Genomic DNA, 18,895 nt, shown 5'->3' on the forward strand with positions numbered 1-18,895 from the left:
AGGCATGAAAGCCCAGGTAGACACGCCAGTTCAGTTGTCAGAATTGTGAGTTTCAGGAGTTTTCATCTTTCCAACCCCTCATTAACTCTGTGTCCATACTGAAGACGAGCCCCACTGGCTGCCCACAGCTCTCCTGTCTTCATGCCCCACATTGTGCAGCACTTTGTGCTTTCTAGTTAGTGTAGCAAAAAGATTTCCCTTTCCTTTGTTTGGTTAAATCTTGGCATAAACTCACTGTTACGCCTTCCAAGCTGCTTCTGCAGGGGAGATTTTGGGTTTACCTCCCTCCAGTGTGTGCACATGTATGTTGGACACCTGGGGCACTGTGGACCAAGACCACACCATCACCTGCCCTGTCCTCTGAGGAGATCCATCCTCCAAGCTTCAACCTTCACTGCCCCAGACAAGCCCTAGGGAGACACAGCTCACTCCAGCTCTTCTCTTTGTCTTGCTCTCTCCTGCTGTCAGCTTCCCCAACAAGAAATGATGAAGATAAATCTTCAGCAGCAGAACAAATGCAACCGCTCTTTACAACTCCACTTGTGGTTTTTTTCCTTTTTATAAGGGGAAGAAAAAGGGTTTCCTCGTCTCTTTTTGTTGTGAATTAATGCAGCTTTCTCTTTCCCCGTTCAGCCGCCTTGCCCCTGCCCTGCGTTCTGTCATTAAGCACAATCTCTGTCAGCTTGCTTCGGGTGAAATTAATGAATTTCTCACAGGACTGTTAATCATAGAAGCTTTGGTCCGTGACATGTGTTATAATTCAATGGGTTTTTAACCTTCGCCCCATTTTGGTAATTGGCAAACGGCATCATTTGGCTTTTATTAAAGTGGAAGGCGATGCGTTTTCTTTGTTTGCCTGGGCAGACTCTGGCAGAGAGACCTGTGGGGCTGTGAACGCCCAGGGACACAGTCCCACTTCCAAGCTGGCAGGCTGATGGGGCTTTGACAGCTTTATCAGTTCAATATGGACCCCCCCAGGCAGGAATAACTCACACAGCAGGGTGCAGGCAGGCTGCAGGCAGAGCTGGTCCCCAAGGAGAATTTGCCCTGCCAGTGGTGGGGACGGTGATGGGGACACTGATGGGGACACACTGCCTTGTGCTCTCCTTCCCCCAGAGCTTACCTGGGATTGGATGAAGTGTTTTCTGTAACTCTCTTGGTTTAGTGGCATTCTGACCCTTTCAGTTTGCAGTAGGGTTTGCTGTGATCTCTGTCAGAAGGACCACAGGTGACACAACTCTTTTGGTCACTCTCACAGATCAGATTTGAAGGCAAACACCTTTTTAGGAAAGGGCTTGATCCTTCTTCCAGTGGCACAGTCAGTACAGGTTCATCAGTCCCCATCCAGACCCAGGGATTTGGGTAGATGTTCCTGAGATTTTGTGTTAAAACAAGGAGAAGATGTATTTTAGGTGAAGACTAAATAAGACAAATTCATTGCCACCTTTGCAGTGCATACATTTTTTTTTAATTTCTAGAGCAATGAATGGGGCTAGCGACCTCTGCTTTTCAAAAAACTGCATATTTGTCTGGGTTAGAGAGAAAGAACCTGCTCTTGCCTTTAGAGGAACCTCTACGGAGGTGAATACAAACCCATTATAAGGATAAATCTGTTGGGAAAACCCACAGAAGGCTACATGTGTGTGGGTGGAATGTATGGTGGCTTAGAAAAAACCCAAATTGCAGGTCAGACCTGTAGCCCAGGCTGTCCCAGAGTGTCAAAAAGGGAGTTTTTCCTATTAACAAGAGAAAATGGTGTGGCTCTTCTCATAACAAGGGAGCTTTTATGCTCACCTGTCATATCTATATGTCAGAGCTCTCATGAAGGAAACAAATAATTAAGGCATCATGTTAAGATGAGTTCTTGGAAAAGTGCTTGACCCTGGGGTTAGGAAAAGAAAGTTTGGCTGCTGTAAAGCTTCTCGAAAGAGGAAGTCCTGGATTGTTTTTATGTGAGGAAGGAAGAGCTCCACTTAATTGTTATAATTTTCTATAAACATGTTAAAATACAAATGTTTCTAGGATTGTGTCACTAAGGCCCCACTTTAGCCAAGACCTCAGCTATTTGCTTACATCCCCCTGTAGTCAAATCTATCAGTGGGACTTAACTGTGCTTTTGAAGTTAAGCACATATTTAAGTGCCTTGCTGAATTTGGGCCAATATTGGCACAAAGAAATACAGATTTATTGCCTAATGACTGAGCTCGTTTAGATTAGGGATGGGCAGAATGGATTTGAATAAAGAACTGGCTTAGAACTTCAGCCTCCATGTGAAGCTCGCTCAATTCAGGGCTTTTTACTTCATTGAAACAGTCTGCCTTGATCTGTTTTTAACATGAAATGGAATGTGTGCAAGAAATCCACTGTTCCTTGCACCCACCTCAGTGTGAAGATGTTGTTTTAGGAAATCGTACACTGCCAGGGAAAGAAAAGGAACAAGTGACTCCTGAAGTGGGCCTGGTAAAATAAACACTTGTCAGGGAATATCCCAGACACGAACACTTGTTCAAGTAAACCATTAGAGTGGTCCTTGGGTCCCCTGTGTAGCTTTGGTCCAGACCAGCTCATACTCTGGTAAGGAATTTGGGGAGTTAGGATAGACAAGAGATGATTTGAAATAGGCAGTTTTTACAAAGTCACACAAATTTGATTGCAAGAAAACAGGATAAATTTTTCTATGCCAAGAATCAACATGAGTTAAAGCTGAAGTGATTTCCTTCTCAGATACTCTTGCATTGTTTCTTTCCTGAGGAATGCACAGTTTCTGGAACATGTGATGATTGACCACTGCTAAATAGCAGTACCCATGCAAGAGCTTCTGTAATCCACAAATGGATGTGGTGGGTTCTTTGTCTGAACTTCCTACTTGGAGATATTCATTCCTCCTTCTTAATTCTGCATTTGCAGAACTCAATTCAGGATCGTGACTTCAAAATTCATTGGGATTTATGGCTGACAGTAGCTGATACCAAATTGGAACCAGTAGCTAGAGAACCAGAAATATTTAAATTGGAAACATTTGGTGGCAGTGGTTGTTTTTTTACAAAAAGTGAATGGTTGTATTGTTTGTCACTGAAGTCATTCATATAGAGTTACAGACAGAGAGAGCTGCCCAGATGATCTGCTAACCGAGGCATAATCTGGAGCCTGGAGGGGGTGGCTAAAAATGTTCCCTGGCCATTTCAGGAGACCACAAGGGGACTTGTAAACAGAAACAAGAACATCACAATAAGTGTTTCTTAATGCCTTTGTCTGTGGCGTTTCAGTTCTGTAGGACTTCTAAGCCCAGGCTTGCTCATCTGGTGTCCTGATCTGAACTCGAGAAACCAGATTATTTTCCTCCTTTACATTGATGGAAATGAAAAGTGATGCCACTGACTGCGGTGACATTGCTCCAGATTTCCCTCTCTGCTAATTGCAAAGGTTTCCATAGGCTCATCCTTCCCTCTGAAGCCATGCAAGGCCGAATCTGGTGCTACATTAATTCACATAAGTATTAGATTAAATAAGTCTGCTATTAGTTTATTTTTCCAACTTTACTTGGAAGAAGGTTTTCAGATTTTGAGGGAGTTTTGCAATGGGCAGTCAAGGTTTGCAATGTGTACTTCTGAGAAGAGTGGCTTGGCAATAGGGCTTACTTTTTTTCCTCAGTGAGTCAATGTCCTTGTCACTGGAGCCCTGGCATGGGAGGGACTTGTATTGCAGCCTCACCCTCTGGAAAATGGAGGGGAGCAAAGTGACAGTTCACGTTCATGGGTCAGTGTGACTGGGACATGGAGGGAGAGCTCAACAAGATGGCATTAATCCTTTACATGCTTAATCAACATCCATCTTTAGATACTCTTGTTGATGTCAATTGAGAACTTACTCAACTGGCAGTGCTGTGAGGTTGGTAAGGTTTGTAATTCAGATATTGCTCTGCTCAGGCTGCTGAAACAAAGTCAATGGTGTGGTTCACACTCCTGGTGATTTGTGATGGGCATCTGCAAGTCAATTGTACAAGGCTCTTCTCCTCACCTTACTTCTCTTCAATGAGGACCATCTGGGCACCAGGTTATACTGCCCACCTGCTTTTATGACATTTCGTCCACAGTCTTATCGATCGGTATGAAGTGAAATCAATGGCAATTTATATCTCTGTGTCAGGCTGTGAGTTGCAGTGACTGGAACACATGTGAAACCCTTGGTCTGGTGGGTGGGGATCCTCCTGAAGGCAGGATCCTCTGGGTAGGTCAGCTCTGGCATAGGATCATCTGTTCTGCAGAAGGGATGAGCATCACCGTTGTGATGCTGATTGACAGGGCACAGTTTGTTGCATAGAAAGATACCAAGTTGGCCAACACAGAGGTGGAATTCTCCATCCTCAGTCCTGTCAGTGGCCATACTCTGTGCACAATGAAGAATGAGGTCTTTCTGAATGTGGAAATTGTTTATGGCTCATCACACACCTGGGAAGGACTGGCACTGAACAAGCAACCTTAAATTACAACCGGTGGGCACTTCCCATATAGCACTAGTCTGGGACAGAGAAATGAGTTGTGGAGGTACATAATACTGTCACTTGATCTGATCTAGAGCTCAGTAGAGACGTGCAGATGTGTTTCTCCCTCAGTAACATGGGGATAACAATACCAGCCCAGGTGTCTCGCAGGGGTGTCATGAAAATTAATTAGATAATGTCTGCACAGCGCTTTGAACACAGCAAAACATCATGTACATGGTAAGTCAGGGCTTACTAAGCTGGAGAAGGTTTTGGAGGCTGTTAACCCTTTTTTCTAGAATGCAGAAATAGCTTGCTTGTAATCCATTTCAAAATATGTGTAATGATGCGTTGCTTTCCCTTCCTTCTATAACTTTCTGAGTTTCAGGTTCTTCCCTACCCACACAGATGGCGGAATAAGTCAATATTTTCCCTTCTCAGAACTAACTTAACTGTATTTAAATTTAATTAATTTTAATTTTCAGCCATATCATGTTGTAGGAGTCCCAGACCCCAGAAATTCTGTCTCTAATCCATGCACATAGAATCATGGAATGGTTTGTGTTGGAAGGGTCCTTTAATGTTGCTCTAGTTCAAATCCTCTGCAGTAGGCAGGGACATCTTTAACTAGATCTGGTTGCTCAGAGTCCTATCCAACCTGGCCTTGAGTGTTTCCAGGGATCAAGCATCCACAGCTACTCTGGACAGCCTATGACAGTGTTTTACCAATCTCATTGTAAAAAGAAAAAAAATTCTTCCTTCTAGGTAGTCTAAATCTCCCCTCATGCTCTAAGACTCTCAGCATTTTCATTGCTGTTTCATTGAGGGGCTGCCCCATACCCACATTTGACCTTGTGCTATAATGTTTGACTCAGGCCATCAGAGATGGTGAAAGATTTTGTGTCAATCAGACAATTCTATGTAAATATAAATAAAACAAAAATCCCTTTATGCAAGTTGTGCTAAATGTTACAGTTATTTTCTGGAGGGAGAACAGACAGTTTCCATCCAGGGAAATATTTTATGGATGGCAGGACAGCAACTGGAGAGATCTGAAATGACAGCATGCTGCTGAGCTTGATAAGAGCTTATCAACACAGCTACACAGCTGATGTTTGGTGTTCCTCATGAAGTGGAATAAAATAAATGTGATGATTTCAACCAAGTTTCTCAAAGATAAGAGTGTCTATCGCAGAAACCCCTCCTCACACATACACACAGGCACTTATCACCACCAGTATCAGGCACTACTGAATTCAGCAGATTTAAAATTGGATTGGGTAGGGTAGAAGACTGCTCTTGGAAGGAGGGCGCTTTTGTAGGTTGGATAGATGGAAGTATGATGGTGCAGGAGGAGGAAGGTCATAGTGCAGTTGAATATTGCAGAACACAAAGTAATTCTGCAGAACTGGCAGGCTCTTCCCTTTTGCCACAAGACCTACAGTTTGCCTTCACTGTCATCTCCGTTGCCACTGCCCTTGTCCCTCAGAAGAGGGTGTGGAGCCCTTTGCCGAGCTGGGTTCAACCAACTCTCTGAGTGATGAGTCTGTCAGCCAGACGCACTTACTCTTGTGGGATGTACTGTATGAATTACCTAAAAATGCCTCTTCTTGTCTCCCTCCTAGCTGTGTCCACTACTCCTGTGAAGCCACTGACTGCCAGAAGCTGGAGATCGAGAATGCGGTGCTGAACTGCACTGGTGGGTGGTACAACGGGGCCCAGTGCAACGTGAGCTGCAGGACCGGCCACATCCTGCACATCCAGCGGGATGATGATCTTGTCAAGAGCCAGGTTTGTTCTGCTGGAGCTTTTTTTATGATCCACAAGGCAGGGATGAGCAAACAGATGTGGAGAAGTTGGGAAATAACCCAGCCTAAATCCCAAAGTCTTGCTGAGCCTTGGGACAAGGTCTTATCCAAATGCTTCTCATTAGAATAGGAGCCCTCTGACTCTGTAGGAAGAGGTACTGACAGTGAGCAAAGCTCAGATGTCCCCCAAATTTAGAAATTTTCAACCCACAAAGTTTAAAAGTGTGATCCTTCTTTGATCTCACTGGCTCTACTCAGCCAAACAGTGTTTCCTGGGGTTGATGTTTTGGGAGTGGGGTGTTTGTGTTTTTGCACAACCAATTTCTGGGCAAAATACGTCATTTTTAGTTCCTGAATTGAGGCTAACAGTGTCTTAACTCCTTTGCACTGTTTCAGTCCATCTGCTCCCAACCACACTCTGACATGTGCAGTATTAAGGAGACACACAAAGCACCCAAAACTTTTTGCTCCCAAACAAATCAATGAAAACCTCCCCCAGCAGGGCAGGCAGTATCCCCCATCCTCCCTAATCCATGCATTTATAATCCAGTCCTACAAAAGCACCATGTCTTCATGCAGTGAGTGGGATAGAGAGTAAAACTCTAAAATTCTCTAAACATTAAAATAAATGAAGGTACTTCAGACTGAGGAAAGTGGGTGAGGTGCATGTGCGGCGTGGCCCAGGATGCTCAGGATGGGTGGGTGAAGGGCAGACCCCCCAGTTTGTGCTCCCCACATCCCATGAGTGTGATGTGGGGGTGGTTTCCCCCATCGGCACCTTCTCACAAGTTGTGAGCGCAGCACACACATCTGGGGCAGCACTCACATCTGGGGCAGCACACACATCTGGGGCAGCACACACATCTGGGGCTAGGGGGGCTGGGGCAGCCACACTCAGCAGCCTGTCTGTATTTGTGAAATACTGTGCTCTTCATAAGCTCGTGGAGGGGGGAGACAGAGTGGAGGGGATTGAGTCAGCCCTTTCAACTCAATTACAAAACAAATACAGGACCCCTCGAGCTGGGCCTCTTCCATCCTAATTGGCATCAGCACCAGAACCCCAGCTCCAGATGAGCATTTTTACAGAACAGAAAACAAGTCCTCAAGCCTGAATGGAAGGGATCTGCACACGGGGTACGTGGAGCATGCAGGGGTCCCAGACCAAATAAAATAGCCTAAATATGCTTCACCAGCAATGAGTTATTTAAATGCAGGAATTACCTTTTGGGAAGGCTCGGCCAACTGTGTATGGTTTTGCCCTGAGAAGTTTGGTTTCAGAGCCTTGATCAGACTCATATGACAGGAGGGAAGGATTTTAGCACCCCTAGCTAACGTGATTCACTGCCTATTACAACACACTTCCTCTCACCCTGCTCTGGTATTGCACTTCCTCATCTTTTTTCCACCAATAAAACCCCCTGAGGCAAATGGCTTTGTTTTTCTCAGTGCTGTGCATTCACTGTTCACATCAGGGAAGGAGTGGAGCATCTTAAAGGTGCCCATGATGAGCTAAGCACATTAAACACATGCTTTAAGAGTTTATTTGTGCCCTTCAGAGCTCTGTTGAAAAGGAACAGACAGTTTCTTTCACTATCATCTTGTTTTGTTCCTTTGTGTCAGGTGCTTCAAGCCAGAACTTGTGGAACATGTAAGCAAGATATGAATTATCTGAGCAAGTCCAGAATCCATGGTTTGGATTTCTCATACCAAATTGCATTGTGCTTCTTCTACAATTGCTTCCCAACTTCAGCTCCTCTTCCAGTCACAAGCAAAGGAACCATGCACAAAGCTGTTGGCCATTTCACTGCTGTATTCTAGCCAGATATTTTGCCTGACTGATTTGATGATCTAGAGATACTTTTTTCTCATTTAACTGTCAGTATGTGGGGCTGCACGAGGAAGAGGAGGAAGGAAAGAATCTTTACACGCGTTGGTGTTTCACAGTCTTGGGTAGGAAGGAGGCTGAGGTGAGGTGCAATGTCTCAAAGAGCAGACTGTGCACCAGTGGCCCATGACCACTGCATCCTGATGAAGGTGATTCACAGACCAGTGAAAACACCTTAGTTTAGCATCTGAACCACATTTGTCTTCTGTATTTCACTGAAAGACAGAAAAAAAGGGTGAAGAGAGAATTAAAAGCAAAATTTTGAAAAGCACCTCAGAGATGTAGGGGCACAAGTCACATTTCAAATCAGTCTTTTACATCTAAGGGGTCTTTGAAAATCTTCTTAAAAGTTTCTGCACTTTCTGGCCTCTCTGTCTTCTGAAGCCACCATTTTAATCAGTCTTAGGGCAAAACATTCACTCATTCCCCCTCTGAGAAACTCCCATTCCCAAATTCTCCTAAACTCCATAAAATCACCAAATCCTGAAACGCATCAGCACTCAGTGCAGCACAAATTCTTTGCTGCTTTTAAATAAAAAAGAGAGCTGGGATGTTTACAGACTCTTGGGCTTTCTCTCATTCTCATTTAGGGACTTCAGCAACAGCAACAAAGGGCTTTGCATAGTGATGGAGCAGAATCCTTCATGTATCTTTCTCACAAAGATCTCGGGATGTTTTCCTTCCCCCTCCTCAATTTCTTCCCTCCACTCCCCTCTGACAACTCCATTGCTCTTTCTTCTCTTCTCCCTCTTTCCCCCCTTTGTCTTTCACTGCTTTCCTCCCCCTTGTCCTTCACTGAAAGACCCACTCATTCAGTTGCTTGTTGTCATCTCTCCTTGAAGCCACCACCACTGCTGCTCTGGTCAAGAGGTGTTATTTAAAACCCAGCAGCTCCCTAATGTTGTGCAAAGGCATCATCAATCATGCCAGGAAAAGAAAGCGCGGCTCATGTGGGTTCAATTAGAGGCACAGTAGTGGGCAGAAGTGGAAGAATACTTAGAGGGGAGGGCACAGCTGTTCATTTTTAAGGAGAGGAACTTCACACGTGAAGCATCGCTTGGAGAAGGAATCTTGGGCAGCAGGAAGGAGACATGAATTCTCTCAGGCTGTTAAAAGTCCCAAGGAACAAATCTTTCTGGCACTAGATTTGTTTAAGTTTGCATCCTCTTCACTGTGCTGCACACTGTATCTTTGGAGGCCCTTTTCCCCCTCCTGTTTTCTCCATGCCCACCCTCCCTCCTTGCATAAGCCTCTTTTGGAAGGCAGGACATGAAGGGAAGCAGTTGCTGTGATGCCAGTCAAAGAAGCACAAAGTGCCCAAAGTGACAGCTAATAAACCAGATGAGAAAGCCAAGTGCTTTGTATGGACTGCTGTGAGCTGGGTGACCTTGTCAGATCAGACAGGCGAAACAGGCACGTGCCTGCTCTGCTCCGGCTGAGAGATCTGCAAAGGCAGATGCAGATGCTGCCACTCGGACCCAGTGCTGAATCCAAAGGCAGCACTGCTGAGGTTGAGTCCATTGGAAATATTCCTGAGGTGTGGCATAGAGCTGGGGAAAGGTGGGCTCCTGCTCAGTCTCTGGGGTCCTGCCCCTGGGCACTGCAGTGATCCCACCCTCATGTGCAGCACTGCAAGAGGGGGAAGACGAAAGCTGGTGGGTGCCATCTGCAAGAATCTCTGTGGCAGATTTGTCCTCTGTGCTTCCAGTCAAAGCCATTAGCCTTTCATTCCATTGCAGGGAATATTCTCTGTTATGTTCTGCTGCTGAATTCCATGTGCTCCTATTGCTTGAAGTGTTGACATGATAGACATGTTCTAAAATTTGCCATTATTATGTCTGACCTTGAAAACCTCAGCTTCCATCATACAAAGTGTGGAACAAATTACTGGAAAAAGCTGAGAAGCCAGGGCCTTACCCACATGGGTACAGCTTCCCTGCATGGAAATGGCCTTCCCAGTGTGCCAGGAACAGGAAAAGCCAAATGGGTCTAGAAAGACTCTTAGAGATGAGGTTAATACTTTTGTAGGGAAAGTGCCACCAGGAAAAAGCCAGAGATGAAAATGTGGAGACACTAATTATTATCTTTTTCACATCAAGGTCTAGAACATAGGGACAAACAAAGGGAAGCGGGAATATGACTGTAGTCAGGGATCCCTTCCAAGGAGAGGGGATCCCAGGCACATCCCATTCCCAGCAGGCTGCAGTGTTCTGTAGCTTTCTGCTAACAAAGGCCATGGCTGGAGCTGAGTCTTAGACCAGGCAAAACATTGTTTGCTGTAAGGTGTGACTGTCATGCACAGATACTGCTTCTGTTTAAATGTATTATATCCCTGTTTTTGAGTTTTCACTGTTTCTTTGCTGTTATGTAGAGGTACATTTCATGTGCAACCCTCTCATTAGAGAAACTCCCTTGTGCAGCCAGTATGAACTGGTAGGAACAATCATTTAGACCACACCAACACTAATAATTTAATTCTTGGAGGTGAATCTCTTACCACTGATAGAGCTTCCCTAAGTTTAGCATGGATCCAGCATTGAGCAATATACTACACAAGACTTGTGTCTTTTCCATAATGTTTGGATAGCCCCTGACATCATCAGCTTGAGTTTATTGAGTTTATTGAGTTTATGTTTTAAGTTCCAGCAGCCATGGTGCTGCTGTGTTATTTTGTAAAAGAGGCGTTGATAAATGCTGGAGCAGCTTGTCCTGGAATGCAAAAGTGGTCATGATGCTGCTGTCTGTATGGTTTTCAAGACATGGGAATGAAACATCCCTTCTCCTGTGGACACCACAATGCAACTTCCTGCAAGCACAGGTGTCTCCAAGGGCTCAACCACCTACAGTGTATATACACTTTTCAATGTTATCAAATATTCTGATAAGCTGCAAAGGCAGAATTAACAGCCACTTGAAAATGAGAACACAGAGTGTCACTTCACCTGATTGCTCTGAGAATCCCAGAATGTGCTACTCTAAACTTGTAGAAAAGACATTTTTTTTCCATCAGCAGTGTTCCCTGTTTAAATAAACTCCACAGTCTAGAAAAGGGGTTTTGTGCCCGCTTGGGAAGTGTCCAGTTTCTCAGCTCTGGGACTGCTTTTTCCATTCTGAATGCAACCATATATCAAAGGGAGACAGGTCTGAACTTCTGTTGAAACCATTAGGGTGTTTTTGCAAAAAGGGAATCCAGGTCCCTTTGATGTGTGCTAGAAAAATTCCCCTTCCTTTTATAAACCCAGATCAATGGTCGGCGGTGCAAATCTCCTGTGAGCATACCAGCCCTGAATAAAATATTCCCTGGAGGCAGAGGAGTGCTGCTCTATGACTTGGTCAGATTCTTCGCCAGTATCTTCCCCTTTGCGTGTTTGGGTTTCTCACATTTCTAAACTTCTGTCCTTCTCTTTATTCTGGTGTGGAGGGAAGAGTTAGATTCTTCACTTCCAGTGTTTAAAAATTTTCCATTTTTAATTAGGAAGTGGATATGTTGTTTCCTCAGTTCTCTTTGCCAACATCTGTTTGTCCTTCAGTCATCCAGTAAATTTTTTGTCTTAGCTTTGGAGGGGTGGCTCCTTTACCTCCTCGCCTTTTTTTCCTCTTTGCCCCTAGCACTTCAGGATTTCAGTCTGCTGTGCTGTTTGGGTTATTTCTCAGATCCATAGAAGTGTAACATCTGTGTAGCTGTGACAGCAGAATGACTTTGGGGAAGAGTACAGGCACTGACTCTCAAGTGCCAGGTGCCAGTTATGGGCAGGATGCTCCCAGGTCTGTCCATGGCAAACTCCTCCTGGAAAAGGTCTGTCTCTCAGGATTGCATGTCCACAGTGCCAGGACAGCAGGGCCCTGATTTTGTGTGGAGCCTTGGGGCACTCTGACAGAGAAGCCATAACAGCAGCTGTCAGTATCTGCCCAAGACACTTCCCCTGGCACTGAGGGTGACTGACACCTCTTGGGAGAGCCTCGGACGGGAGTCCCAAATGGTTTCATGTCAGGTTGGCTTTTACTTTAAACCCAAGAGTGAGTTTGACTACTCAGAAACACGTGGAGATCCCTTTGGAGTGGCCGTGTCACTGCAAAGGTGACAGGGATGGGGGACAGCTGTCAGCTCCAACAGCTCAAGCTTGTGTGCTCCTTTCCAGCCACAGGGCATCACAGCATGTGTCCTGCTTGTCTCAGGAGGGCCTTACAGAAAAGAGTTTGGATTATTTGTAGATCTCCACTCTTTGTATGGAAGTGCTGTGGTGTCCCACCCCAGAAGTGACAGAAATGCATCCTGATTCTCTGACACTGTTTCTTGTGGCACTTTGGTGGGCTTAAGGTCTTCTGCAGTGTCCAAAAGATGATGGTAGGGGCCAGTCATGGTTTTGCCCAACTTGTAAGCGTAAATAATGGCTATTGCTACACTTGAAATGGTTTTGATCTCTCCCTTGCTGGCTGTGGTGGCTACAGGCACGTGTCTTTTTCCAGATGGAGTCCAGCATCACCATGACTTGTGTGGATGGGAAGTGGAACAAGCAGGTGACCTGTGAGCCTGTGGACTGCGGTGTCCCAGACCAGTACCATGTCTATCCAGCCACCTTCAGCTGCAGCGAGGGGACCACCTTTGGCAAGAAATGCTCCTTCACTTGCCGACCTCCTGCTCTTCTGAAAGGTACCAGAGGTGTCTGTGCAGTGACCTGGGGAGAGCTGCACAGCTAACACAGACTGCTCCCAGTAATATATGTTACTGTTGCTGTTGATTTAGAATTATTCATGATATTTTAAGTATGAAGAATTATGAGACTCTATGGAAGGTTTATTTATACTAGAAGTTAAGTTCCTTTGCATCTGTCTGTTACCTTCCTTTGACCTTTCCTTGATTGTGGCTGGCCAGGCAGTAATGACAGTGAATATTGCTTCCATACAACCAAAACATGAAAAAGTCATGGGGGATAAATCTGATTGAACTCTCTCATCTTCTTTCCCATGTTTTGTATGTCTCTCTCTCTCTTTTCTATGCCTGCTTTATATTTGGAAAGGCAGGAGAAGACTGAAAAGCCCCATGCCCCAGTGGTGCAGACCCCATCACTGTGTTTTGTAATCCACCATCACCTCTCACCTTTTACATGCTCATCTTGCTCTACCTTTGACCTTTCTCTCCTTTTCTTGTTCCGGACTATTTACTTCTTTCCTTTCTTTCTTCCCTTCTTTCTCTGCTCCCCCCCTCCAATCCTTAGAAATAACATGGTTTGCTGACTTCTTTCATTTTCTCCTTCATCTTCCCTGCTGCTTTTCTGCTAACATCCCCATCCTCTTCTCAGCACCATCAACTCTTCTGCTCATCACCCTTTCTGATCAGGTCCTCAGGAAACAAGAAAATATACTATTGTTAATTTGAAGGAACATTAGACCCAAATTAACTTGTCATCTTGCAGTGGTGTAATCTTAACTGCTCTTGTCTACTCAGGTACAAATGCTGGATAAGTTTTGTTTTGTACCTGTGGTATCACCTTTTCTACAGGGACTCATTGCAAACCCCAGAAAAAGAAGGCATGGGAAGTATTCCTCATTTCAGTACAAGGATATCTTGATTTCTTCCTATATAACCAAATTACTTAATTCTTTTTAACTCAGCCACAAGCAGCCAATGTTCAGTGAAATTAAGACTACTATTACTAGTTAAGGGAAAGTTAAAAGTACTTTTCACCAAAAACTCGCTTTTTCTGTTCATATACTGAGAGGGTCATCTTTACAAGGGATGTTTTTTCACTTAAAGTGCTTTAAATTCTTTGAGTTGGCAGTGAAAATAATGATACTCATCAGGACTAACAGCAGCTGATGACTCAGGCAGGGGTAGCTGGAGGGATGAGAACCAACCCCCAGGTCAGGGGGTGCAGCTCTGGTGTTCAGCATCACTTCTGTTCTGTCCAGAAATGCTGGGAGCTGTGAGGTAAAGGCACCATTTGGTGTCCAGCCATCGATGATGACTAATAGATGTTGCCACTGAGCTTCTGGAGAATGACTCATGCCTAATTCAATCACTGACGTCATGGCAGCCACTGTTGGTAATGTCACAGCTTATCGCTTTGCAATGGCAAGTATGATATCACCAGGCTGGTCTGCAGAGCTGCTGCATGAGTCAGAGCAGGGAAACATGCTGGTGCTCCAGAAAAGAGCTCCTTTCTGCACAAAATACCTCTGCAATCATCTGCAGTTGGGGAGGAGAGAGACAAAGCCAGGGCTGATTTAATGCGGCTTCTCTTATCTTTGAGGGCAGGGCAGGAGGGCTCCTCCACATACCTTCCTGAGCCCTCCAGAGCCTTTTGTTTTCCTCTTTTCTGAATTCCAGCCTCGTGCCCCAGCTGTCTTCCTTCCCTTACAGAGAGATGGCATTGCTCTGGGGTTAGCAGTCTGTCAGTATTATTTTGGATAACTCCAAAGTTGGCTCACTGTTGAAAATATGCCTTGTGGGTTGAGAAGAGTTCCTGCAGCAATGCTCAGGGATTTCAATGGAGTATTAGGGATTTTTGAAGGGTTAGTGGCTCATAGCTGTGTTTTGTTTCTTAGGAAAAGCTTATTCCTTTTTAACATATGGTATAAAGTAACAAAGAATGTAAAATACACTGAGACTGGGCTACTTTTAGCTTAACCTTCTGAAGTCAAGTAGGTCATAGCAGAGGCAAATAGATCTATTGTACCTTTTACCTTTGAGATGTTGGCCAAGAAAGCTTCCTGAGGAAAATGAGTCTCTAATGAGTATTATGAATCGTATTTATCACAGTTAGTCCCCAAGGACTGAGAGTCCCCAGCTGAGAATGGCTCCTCATTGTGTTGGAGTAGTGACTCTAATACTAACAGATGCTGCTCCAAAAGATTCCAAATTGAAATAAAAGGGACAGATTTAGGGAAGAGATATAACACAGAAGCAGAATGAAGAATGTGATGGCACCAAACCCTCTGTTAAAGCGATGGCTTTGGAGAGGAGGGGGTTGAAGTATGAAACAAGCTTTCTTTCAGAGAGGAACAAAATAAGGAAGAGAAACACAAAAGATGACAAAGCCTGTGTGGCTTCCCCTATGCTATAGCATTTCCTGAAATAAGCACTGTCTGCTTGTCCTCTGAAAACAGAGTCCTTAATGATTTAATGCCATCATCTAGAAAGAGAAAGTGCATAGGACATACACAGTTAAATTTGTCAAACCAGCTGAAGTGTCTTTTGATACATGATGTGTGTAACGACTCTTCAGAAGAAAATAACCCTGCTGAACATTGTTAACTTTGCTCACTGTTCTTCTCAGGAAACAACAGCAACTTGACCTGCATGGAGGATGGGCTGTGGTCCTTTCCAGAGGCCCTGTGTGAGCTGATGTGCCGAGCACCCTCCGTCGTCCCCAATGCAGATCTCCAGACTACTCGTTGCCGAGAGGATAAGCACAAAGTGGGCTCGTTTTGCAAGTACAAATGCAAACCAGGTTACCATGTCCCTGGATCCTCCAGAAAATCGAGAAAGTACGTGAAAGACTAAAGCCTTACAGCCAGTCTGACACAGGAAGCCAGGAGTTAAAATGATTTTGGGAAAGGGATGGGCTGTTTATCACAGACTATATGTGCTGCAGGGAATAGCATGGAGCAATTCCTCCATGAAAAGCTGTGCAGTTTCAAGGGGATTTAGACACCTAGCTCAATTAGGCTTCTTTGAAAATCCTGACCAGTGCTCAAAAAACAGACCTTGCCTTAGAAATACCCCTTTGATACTCAGCCTGGGGAGTCCCCTTTGAAAGCCTGCAGGAAAGGGTTAGTGCCATCATATACATCTGACTCTGCACAAACCCACTTCAAACCAACCACAGCCCACAAACCTGGGAAGCTGAGTTTTTGGGAGACATGTCTGAGGCCAAAAGAGGAGTTTAGGCTGGGCAGCTCAGTGTTGCTTTTGCAAATAATCGTTATTTTTGCTCAGAGACCTCATGACGCACGTTCACAACTTGTTCCCCAAGTGTTAAAAGCAAAAGCACACCCATCCCCTGCAACCTGCTAGCAGAGCTCAGAGGCTTGAGAGGCTCTCAGCTGACTCAGCCACTCATAAATGGTCTTTTTTTTCTGCACAAAAAGGCGAGCCTTTAAGATCCAGTGCACACAAGATGGCACGTGGCTGCGAGGCGCTTGTGTTCCCGTTACCTGTGACCCTCCACCTTCCAAGTTCCACGGGCTCTACCAGTGCACCAACGGCTTCCAGTTCAACAGCGAGTGCCGCATCAAGTGTGAGGATGACGACAGTCAGTCGGTGAGTCTCCCTTATCCAAATTACCTCAGCCCAAAAATGTGGGTTTATCATATGTTCCCTAAGGAGTCTCATCTTGGAGGGGCTGAGTGCCACTGAGCTCTTCTGAGACAGAGGCAGAGAGATGGAGAAGGGGAACATATAATTAAAGGGAGAATGTGAAGAGTCCAGAAATATTACTTTTATGACAGTAGTAACAATATTAACTATTACCTGTAGAGGACTAGCAGTGAGGGACTTACTGTTTCTGGACAATAAGTGGATGAAAAATCTGCCTCAGTGGTTCTATGATCTGGCAAGAAAATAAGGAGCAATGGATGAAAGTAAGTAGAGTGTGAGTTATCCACCCATCCCATTTGTTCATTCTGTTGTACCTTGCTTTTCTCTCCAAATCTCATTATCATATCTGTGTGTGCTGTATGATAATTTAACACTCTAGAGATTGCAGCTATTCAGGTGAACTATCCATGTTTTTCTGGCTGCAAAGGTGTCATTTGGCATCAGGGGTCAGATCCTCATCTGGCACAAATCAGCATGTTGCCTCTGATGCCCTAGGAGCTGTGTTCATGATACAAGAAAGTCTGGCCTTTATTAACTTGTTTGAAATGCCTACTTTTCCTCAACAGAGGTAATGATAGTTTGTGAGATAAGTTGCTTCTCCAAGAGGTGCTGCTGCTGCTCCATACTCTTGGGAAGAGAAAGGGATGTAGAAGCTGCAGCTACTACAGGTACCTCAGGGAGCTGTCATAGGCTGTTTAATATTGTTCCAGACTCTGAAGGCTTTTAAAAAGGGACCAACCCGGCCCTAGGGCCAATTATGTGACAGACACCTCTGATGCCTTCTCCAACTGTTAAAAGCCCCTGCCTGCCCCTCTTCCCTGCCAGGCTGGCCTGCCCTCTCCACAGGGACAACAGACAGAGCCCTGTGTTTTGCTTCAGGGCACCTGGAAAAGGTTTTCCTGTAAATTCTTACAGTGAGGTTATGAGCTGTGTGAAATGAGAAGTTACAGGCATGGGTGTAGTTTAGGAGGGAGCTCTGGGATACAACATCTGTGGCTTTGTGCATCTACCATGTGCTCAGACAGGTCAGGGTGGCCGGTGCCGTGCCCCGTCGCTGGGTACTATCACTGCCAGTGCAGGGAAACCAGGGCCTCCAGAAATCAAAACTGGTGTCACGGGCTTGTGTTTGCTTTTAAATGATGTGGACACAAAGAGGAGCAAGTAGTGAAGTCAGTGTTACAGCAGTAATGAAGTGAGCTCTGGAAAGTGAGAGATACAGCTATGTCTGCATTCAGTGTGAGTGACTGTTCAGCTGCAAAAGCACCTTGGGCAAAGAGCAGATAACATCTTGAGAGAGGGATTTGCAGAGAAAGGTATTTTCAGATATCCCAGAAAATAAGCTACAGGAGAACAGGGGAGGACTCCTGGAACAAGCCAGAACCACTTGAGAGGTGTTAATTATTTAAGGATTAAACCCCACTAAGTCTCTCTCAGCTATATAAGGTGATAATACACGTTGCATCCAAGCAAGAAACCCAGCAGGGATTTTCACAGGAGATTTTGCAGGTCAGGGAGTGATGGACAGTATGTTACTATAGCAATGGATATCCTGGGATCTCTGAGTATGTTGCAGAAACTATACAATAGTACCCTCAAGCACAGCCAGCTCCCGGAACATAAATCAGGTTTCATGGCTCACCTTTGAGAATCACGCTTGAACCCTGGCATGGAAATGGCAATGGAAGTGCACCACATTTGCTAAAACAGCAAATTGTGCTCAATTATCATTTAGCAATTTATTCCTGACTCTGTCACCACACTGAAAGATCATTACTTGGCTGTACATCCAGCATCTCTTAATCACCAGGAATGTAATGGTCATTTAAGCAGGTACCTCCCCTGGCACCAGAGCAAGGGTCTTCCATTTCTGAATATTGTGCACAAATCATATGAACAGTCAGATCTAAATTAATCAGTGTCTGCCAAACTGGCCCTTAGGTGAGAATCACCAAGCTGGATCACACCCTGAGTCCATCTGCTCCATTATCCTTTCATAGGATTTTCTTATTACTTCTGGCAATGGCCAGATGTCTAGAGAAGGGGAAGCAGGTCCCACACAGTAGTCTGCCGCTAAGGCCACTTTGCAACTCACTAAACACTGTGTCCATCAACAAAGCTGAGCAAAAAAAAGAAAAAAAAAAGAAAAAAAGAAAAACAAATCAGGATATTAAGGACAAGACTAACACTGAAGACTGACATATTGCACTCTGGTACCAGGGGCTTGTGCAGGTCCCTTGCAATACTGGGTGTGGATCAGGGGCAAGAGCTCCTCAGAAAAGTTCATCAGCCCTGCAGGGACACCAGCATGGACAGCACATTAAAGGACCCTCAAAGATACCCGTCACAGTCTCCAAAGCAGGGTGGGTAAACTGCAGGCTATGTGCCCGAAACGTACAATGAGT

The 18,895-nt window shown here is 45.0% G+C and overlaps 1 protein-coding gene across 1 annotated transcript in view; it reads left to right on the top strand.

The window, feature by feature from the left end:
* The window catches only part of PAPPA (pappalysin 1), a 181,106-nt gene that overhangs the window by 130,125 nt on the left and 32,086 nt on the right, over positions 1–18,895 (top strand). The window contains exons 14-17 of the mRNA XM_071574522.1: positions 6,106–6,271; positions 12,641–12,824; positions 15,451–15,661; positions 16,265–16,436. Of these exons, the coding sequence (XP_071430623.1) occupies positions 6,106–6,271; positions 12,641–12,824; positions 15,451–15,661; positions 16,265–16,436 (733 nt within the window). The remainder of the gene's footprint in view (positions 1–6,105; positions 6,272–12,640; positions 12,825–15,450; positions 15,662–16,264; positions 16,437–18,895) is intronic.

The sequence above is a fragment of the Pithys albifrons genome, chromosome 20 (genome assembly GCF_047495875.1).
Source record: "Pithys albifrons albifrons isolate INPA30051 chromosome 20, PitAlb_v1, whole genome shotgun sequence".
Classification (NCBI taxonomy): Eukaryota; Metazoa; Chordata; class Aves; order Passeriformes; family Thamnophilidae; genus Pithys; species Pithys albifrons.